We start from the raw sequence: 7,968 nt of genomic DNA, 5'->3' as shown, positions 1-7,968 counted from the left end.
AAAGTATCTATCTATCTATCTATCTATCTATCTATCTATCTATCTATCTATCTATCTATCTATCTATCTATCTATCTATCCAACATTCTGTACTTTCGTCCATCTCTCTATTTATCTATATATCTGTTCGTTTTCTTTATGTCTCGCGCACAATGTCTTTAGGCATAAGGAACCTCGCTTGCTTCTATGTCTCGGCCTGCTGTCTTCCCTCACCCGTTGTCCTCATTCTGGTACCAGAAGCGGTCTCCATCCCGAAGTCGTGTGAACTGCTCCTCGATGACAAGTTTGAATATGTCGGACATTCCTGACGTGCTCGGCGCATCCAGCAGACCACCGGTGACAAAATCCAGGTTGTCCAATCCACCCGAGCCCCCATACAAGTCACTTATGGTCTGAAAAACAATAATATTGTGATACCATTTGTTACGTTATTTCTTATGAAGCCCTTTTCACCGAAATAAGAATATTGAAGAGATGGGAGGAAATCTAATAATAGAGCATTCATCTTATTAAGAAATGTCCTATTTATTCAGAGGAGCTCTGTTTTGTAAAGACTTACCTGATAGTGCTAGCAAATATGAGCAACGCTTGAGTGTACTTTGTATTGTGAACAGATAAAAATATACATGTGCGCTCTTTCTCTATAGACACAATGAATGAAGTTCTCTTGTTTATCCATTTTTTTTCTTTCAGTCAGTCATTAAACTTGCTTTCTTTTCAGAATTTTTCCTTTCGTATTTGAAGATGACTCCTTACCCCGTTTGAGCCTCCCAGAGTGCTCCAGTCTGTTCGCGTTGCCAGTTTGTAAGCTTTTCGTACAGAGTTGTAGTCCGCCAGTCCATGATCGCGAAAGCGCTGAATCTGTTCAGCAACGTGGTCCGTGCGGGAGTATTCATAAGGTCCGTGGAACGATTCTGGACAGAAAGAAAACAGTAATTGATATTGATTAGTGTCTTTCGAGTTGAATTTCGCCTTAAGGTCTTCGGAACACTATCGTTTATTTTGTTTTTTAAATGTGGTTTTATGTCCTTTTTTCTAGTCAGCCATTTTTGCGCAATATTGTATTACCGGTATTACAAACTTGATCTGAACTATAGAACTTCAAGGTTGAAATCCTATTGTCGATATTACGTTTTGTTAAAAAGCTAAATCAAAGGGACAGTGGATAAAGGTATGGATGCATGAGGCTTCATATATATATATATATATATATATATGAACAGGTGTGCTATTTTCAATACATAATTTTTGTTTACAAACTTAATGAATGATGACTTACCAATAAAATCAGATTCAAATGTCCCATCCTCCTTTGTTCCAAGAGTGTAGATCATGCCACGCACTATGTTCTCAAAATTTACTTTGACCACGTTCTGGATACAAAGAAACACATAAAAAAAAAATCTCACATTATGATTGAATACATATAAAAATAAATAGATTTAATATAAACCGTTTTGTCATCCCTCTGATGTGTGAGTATCTGTGTACAAAGGAGGTTATACAGGAAAGTCCATGGTGCATATGCTTTTATCATTTTACTGTGAGTTTGGGAAAAAAGTGAGTGTTCTTGAGCGTGTTTTTGTTTGTGTGCTATGTGTGCTATGTGTGTTCGTCGAGGGCGAGGGGGGGGGGGGGCGGCGGTGTGATGACAGGGATTAAGACAAAACATTTTGATATCGCTGAATTCCTGTTGCCAAAACACGAGATAACGCAATTTGAAACTGCAATTATACGAAATACAGGCATTCATTGTGATAAACGGTACTAAGTTTGGGCTCTTAGTAAGTTGTAAGGGAAGATTTTTTAAAAACCTTGACACCTGAAACTAAAAAATCTCACTAAAGTCGGATGTTGAGTTAATAAGCTTTTAAGGTAGCACTCGCAGAGCAAGGTCATTCAGTGGACATTACTGACCTGTGGGTCCCAGAAATTGTTGCACAGCCTCAAAGAAGGAACGTCCCTAGCTTGTCCTTCAGGACCTCGACCCTGAGTGACATTACGAGTGCACTGACCGACCGAGTAGCTAGGGAAGAAAAAAAAAAGAAAAAAAAGTTTCAAGCATACTGTATATTAGTGAAAAAATATGAGAATGAGGAAAACAAGTCAAAATAAGAGAGAGAGAGAGAGAAAGAGAGAGAGAGAGAGAGAGAGAGAGAGAGAGAGAGAGAGAGAGAGAGAGAGAGAGAGAGAGGGGTTGGGGGGGAGGTGGGAAGTGCGTGATTAGAAGTAACAGAAATGCAAAAGTCAAAAGGTTTGAGCTTGAGAAAGCTGCTACATGCTACATAAATTTGGGACAATTATTGCATACAAAGATTAGCTTCTGGTAGAATGATTGAATTATGCTTTAAAAAATGTCAAGGTTAATTTCTGTAAGTGGAAGCACGTTACCAATAACAAAAAAATCTAACTAGATCTAGCTGCCTCGACATTTTCGGAGAACTCTGAAGCAAATTGAATAACACTTATGATAAAGAAAACAACATAGCAAACCACAGCAGGAAATTCAAAAACCACTACCAAAAAGACACGAATGGAAAATTATTCGAAGATCAACGAAATACTTTCATGGCAGAAGATCATAATACACATACTAGTCACTGATTTTATACTTTTGCTTAGTACTTTACAAGTCCTGATACTCATGGTGCCATGACAGCAATGTACGCATGCCGTTTAATGACATCCTTTTATGTCAGTAGATTCATGTTCAATACAATGTATCCATTTGTGTATTTTGTGAATTGCAGCTCATTTCGTGACGATGTATAAGCGTGTGCGTGTGATAAGCAAGTAGATGTGTGTGTGTGTGTGTGTGTGTGTGTGTGTGTGTGTGTGTGTGTGTGTGTGCGCGCGCGTGTGTGCGCGCGCGTGTGTGTGTGTGTGTGTGTGTGTTTGGCGTACATGTGTGTGCACATGTGTGCGTGTTATGTGTTCGTGAGTGTGTATGTGTGTGTTTGAGTGTGTATGTGTGTGTGTGTATGAGTGTGTAAATTTGTGTGTGTGTGTTGTGTGTGTCGCGTGCGTGAATATTGTTCGTACATGTATTTATGTAAAGCGCCTAGAGCTGTGTTTACACGGGAGTGGGCGCTATAGAAATAATAATAATAATAATAATAATAATGGATTGCATTTATATAGCGCATATCCACTTATGCAATGCTCTATGCGCTTAACATGATACATATAATGGATTTACAAATCAATTTTAAAGATACATAGTGTTACATACTCATGCAAACACATATTCACTCACGCACGCACCACACACATATACATACTCACATACACACATACATACATATGCACATACGCACATAGAAACTCACAACGATCTACAGCTTGGATGCATTCTGTCTAATCGAAATATGATGAAAATAGAAATGATTTTAGTTTCTTCTTAAAAATTTCTAGATTTTCTGCTTCTCTGATAGTTTTTGGAAGCCTATTCCAAACAAGTGGGGCAAAATATGAAAAAGAGCGTTGGCCATATGATTTGAAATTTATTTTAGGCTTAACAAGGGTTGTTTTGTCACTAGATGATCTGAGCGTTCTAGGAGGCACATAGGGTGTTAAAAGCTGTTTTAGATAGTCCGGTGATAAATCATTTAAGCACTTGTAGCAAGTTAAACAGATTTTATATATGATACGCTCTTTCACTGGGAGCCAGTGTAATGCTTTTAAAATAGGAGTCACATGATCCTGCTTTAGTTTTTTAGTAATTATTTTGGCAGCAATATTTTGTACTCTTTGTAGTTGTTGTAACTGTTCATCAGGTACACCAGCCAGTAAGGGATTGCAATAATCAATCCTTGACAATATAAGTGATGTTATTAAAGTTTTGGTGACACCAACAGATAGATATTTTCTAATGCTCCCTATTTTCTTCAGCTGGAGATATAGATTTGTACAAAGATTGGATACATGGTATTTCATTGACATATCTTGATCTAGCACCACACCTAAATTTCTTATTTCAGTTTGGGCTGATATTTCGTGGCCATTGATGTTTATTCTGATATTGTCGATTTCATTGCATGCGCTGCTACGAAGAAATAATATTTCGGTCTTATCCTCATTTAATTTTAATTTGTTCTTGAACATCCCATTTCTTATATCATTGATACATCTGGCGACTCTATCTATGAGATTGTGTACATTGTCAGTTGTAGTGAATTCATACAGCTGTGTATCGTCTGCATAAAGATGGTAATTGAGGGCATATAAAGAAATCATTGATGACAGACTTTGCGTGTACATTGTAAAGATGACAGGACCAAGGACCGAACCCTGAGGAACTCCGTATTTTAGAGGTAACCTATCTGACACATCCTTGCCAATTTTCACTGACATAAATCTATTGTCTAGATATGATTTAAACCACATTAGAACAGTACCTGATAGTAAAAAATGACTTTTCCAATCTCTCTAGTAAAATTTCGTGGTCGATGGTATCGAACGCCGCTGACAAATCAAGCAGAACCAAAACACAGACTTTTTTTTATTATCGATTTCATTTAAAACATCTGATGATACCTTTAAAAGAGCGATCTTCATTATTATTATTATTATTATTATTATTATTATTATTATTATTATTATTATTATTATTATTATTATTATTATTATTATTATTATTATTATTATTATTATTATTATTATTATTATGTGTTTTGACTTTAACTCTAGAGTTCGAGTTTGAGACATTACTACACTGACTACTACTACTTACTGTAGGCTATAGGCTATAAGAACAAACTAATGTTAAAAGTGGCGTAACTATTACAAGAGCAACGTTTCGGGAATGAGACTGGTTTTTTTTTTCAAAGCTCGATCATATTATACTCAGAAATTAGACTATATGAGTATATCATTATCATGAGTAGAGTTGCGTAATTTTATGTTTCTGCGTAATGTTGTTGCGGTTGTTGTTGTTGGTATTGTCGTCGTCGTTGTTTTTGTTGTTGTTGGTGGTGGTGCTGAAGCTGTTGTTGTTTTTCTTATTCTTCTTAATATTGTCTTTGCTGCTTTGGTAAATGTAGTGTGCAGCTGCTGATGCTGTTCGGTTAGATCTAAAGTTAGAGTTAAAGCCAAATGATTCAATCAAAATCAACTCAAACTTTAGAAAAAGAAGAAAAACAATTTCAGGAAATCAGAAACAGACCAAACCTTAAGTCAAAGTAAGATTACGGTAAGTGAAACTGTAACTTGTAAAACTTCAACACCCGAGGAACCTCCATAATATATGCCTATAAAACTCTGTAGAGATAATAACATGTGTGGGATACTACTGTGTCAAGCCCACTGGCCCAGTCTGTTGTGCAAAGTGAGGACACGAACGCAATTGAAATACACAGAAACGTAAGTTATAACCTTTCCATTCTCTTTTATTAACAACATAATATAATAATAATATTTTCAAATCTGGTAATCATGGCGAGGACGACTCTTGCACACGCATTTGTAATTAAATAAGTAGCCTGTGGTGTGATGTCTTCTTTTATTGGGGGCGGGAGGGGTTGCATCAGTATGTGCTTCTAAATTCTATATCTGCATAAGGTACACGTGATCGCATCAGTGTGAATATGCGTGCATGCACGTGTGTGTGTGTGTGTGTGTGTGTGTGTGTGTGCGTGCGCGCGCGCGCGCGTGAGTATGTGTGTGCGCCTGTGTGCGTGTGTGTGCGAGTGTGTGTGTGTGTGTGTGTGTGTGTGTGTGTGCGCGTGTGCGTGTGTGTGTGTGTGTGTGTGTGTGTGCGTATGTGTACGAGTGTGTGTGTGTGTGTGTGTGTGTGTGTGTGTGTGTTTGTGTGTGTGTGTGTGTGCGCGTGTTAACAGCCGGGTGTTCACATACACACATGAATGCATAAAAGCATAAACATTAATTCCCATTTGTTAATAATGGGAGGCAATCGTCACAGTTGAGGTTACTCTCATTTCTGTGACGATGTAATGACTTCGCCAGTAGATGACATTATTCTAAAACGTTATACATTTTTTATACGCTACTAAAGTTTAAATTCTGAAAGTGCACTGTTCAGGAAGACCCACTCAAAATTCTCAACTTCTTCGTTCTTTCAGGATCGCTCGCACTTTCTTCATGCTGGTAGCGACGTTCACCTCATTCGGATAGTTGTACTTATACTGGGCTTGCGGATTGTTCACAATGTCTTTCATCACTTTACCATCCGTCCCAAAGAACAGAATCCGAGGGATGTACAACCCGTCCGGGTGGAAATCTTTGTCTCTGGGAGCTTCAAAGTACTCCAGATTGACCATGACGAAGCTCTTGCTCAAGGCCTGAATCTCAGAGCTATTGGAGACTTTCCTCTTGAGGTGGACGCAAGCCGGACAAGTCATCTTGTGAATTACCAACATCATGGGTTTCTTCTCCGTATAGACCTTTTGCATGCCTTCGTGGAGGCTCATCCACGCAATATTCGAGCCCCATCCTGTGAAGTAAAGCTACGTTATATGTTTTTGAGGAGTTATTATTGTAACGGCAAGATGAATTTTCACTGACGTATTATTATGTCAATTGAAAAGGGAGAACATTAAAAAAACAGATTGGGGCATTTTTGAAACTGGGTTATTGGGGAATTTCTAAATCTACCTACCCTCTCGACTTCGTGCAAAAGAGATGGGTGCTTTAACTTTTAACGTGAAATCAAAAACTTCTTAACAGTGTTAAGGGGTGGGTGTAGACTACTCAACAGTTATCGACATAGGCAACGCTACAACAGAGCACTACAAGAAAAAATGGCCAACATTTCGTTTGCAGACACAGCCACATACATGTAATCACCTAGAGTATAGTCAAATCAACGATGTTATGTAATAGATGTGTCCAAGGCTTAAAGGTTGTTCCCAAGTGAATTTGAGAAGGTACAAAAAATCCAATGACTCCGGCTTTCTTACAATTTCGTTCACGTTTTCAAGTGGGGTCATTCAAAAGTAAATTTAGACGCAAGAGGGTGCCCCAATGGGACAACTAAAGCGTTTAAATCAAAAACTAGAAAAATCCAAAGAACTAGGATCTCTAGATCTAGGACATTTCTGAGCTATAGATATCTAAGACCTAGATTTGAGTGTTTCGACTTTTATCTATAACAGTAGGCTAGGCTTAAGAAAAAGTGAGATGAAATGTTCGGATAAGAAAATTTATTCATATTATAGAAATTCACTTTTTAAAAGTAAAGCTTTAAAGTTTAAGGTATTCAATATTAATATAAATCATTCTAGTATAACTTACCGTTGGATTTCACCCTTTCAGCGGCAGATACAATGCTGAAGAGAGGACCGAAGCTTGCAGCCAAAAAACGAGCCATGACTAGGCCTAGCCTATTCCGCGGAGGTAGTAAGTACTTATGCACCACGGCCTCGGGAATGCAAGGTTCCAAAAGTCAAAGAATGCAAAACTTCCGTTCATTACGTAACAGTAATAGCTGTTCTGTTGTCGTGCCTTTTAGGTCTCGGGCAAAGCGTGTACATGGCCAGAGTGAACGTGTTTCGCCCATTGACTTAATGAACAATAATAGTAATAGCCTATACTATAGAATGAAACTGAGCACTATCATGGCAGCCACTCTTTGCTTTCTATAAAAGTATTAAGAAACTTCGCTGGTGCAAAACACAAGTCTCGTTATTGTCGAATGCGAGAGCAATTTTTCCCTTTTTGCCATTTCTATTAGTTCCAAATGTATACAAATGGTGATTAGGAATGACCACTCTTCGATACCATTTATGATAGGCGAGAGTCTAATATATTAATATGGCATGGCCAAACATTAACACGGAAAATAAGATAAATAATATCGTTTCACAACAGGATCTCAAATCCCTAAATTTCGACGTGGCCTGGTTTTGTTTTAATAAAAGCATTACGGCGCTTGCAATACAATACAGTCATTAAAGTGCCCCAAATTAGAGGTGTTACAAGAGAGTAACAAACACAAAGAAGAACGGGGGG

General features: G+C 37.9%; 2 protein-coding genes across 2 annotated transcripts in view; both read right to left on the bottom strand.

Annotated features, from left to right (window-relative positions):
* Positions 1 to 7,968, bottom strand: part of LOC101857144 (dual oxidase 2) — a gene marked incomplete in the record, with an annotated part of 61,129 nt that overhangs the window by 24,073 nt on the left and 29,088 nt on the right. The window contains 4 exon segments of the mRNA XM_013088029.2: positions 214 to 392; positions 757 to 914; positions 1,280 to 1,373; positions 1,918 to 2,026. Of these exon segments, the coding sequence (XP_012943483.1) occupies positions 214 to 392; positions 757 to 914; positions 1,280 to 1,373; positions 1,918 to 2,026 (540 nt within the window).
* On the bottom strand, positions 5,794 to 7,818 carry LOC106013122 (thioredoxin domain-containing protein 12). The gene is made up of 2 exons (XM_013088030.2): positions 7,252 to 7,818; positions 5,794 to 6,451 (listed from the first exon to the last, which is right to left on the bottom strand). Exons 1-2 carry the CDS (start codon positions 7,325 to 7,327, stop codon positions 6,060 to 6,062), a joined length of 468 nt encoding a protein of 155 aa, XP_012943484.1. The 5' UTR covers positions 7,328 to 7,818; the 3' UTR covers positions 5,794 to 6,059.

This window comes from Aplysia californica, unplaced genomic scaffold (assembly GCF_000002075.1).
Source record: "Aplysia californica isolate F4 #8 unplaced genomic scaffold, AplCal3.0 scaffold00673, whole genome shotgun sequence".
In the NCBI taxonomy this organism is placed as follows: Eukaryota; Metazoa; Mollusca; class Gastropoda; order Aplysiida; family Aplysiidae; genus Aplysia; species Aplysia californica.
The sequence above is the reverse complement of the archived record's forward strand: the minus strand, read 5'-3'. Positions and strand labels throughout refer to the sequence as shown.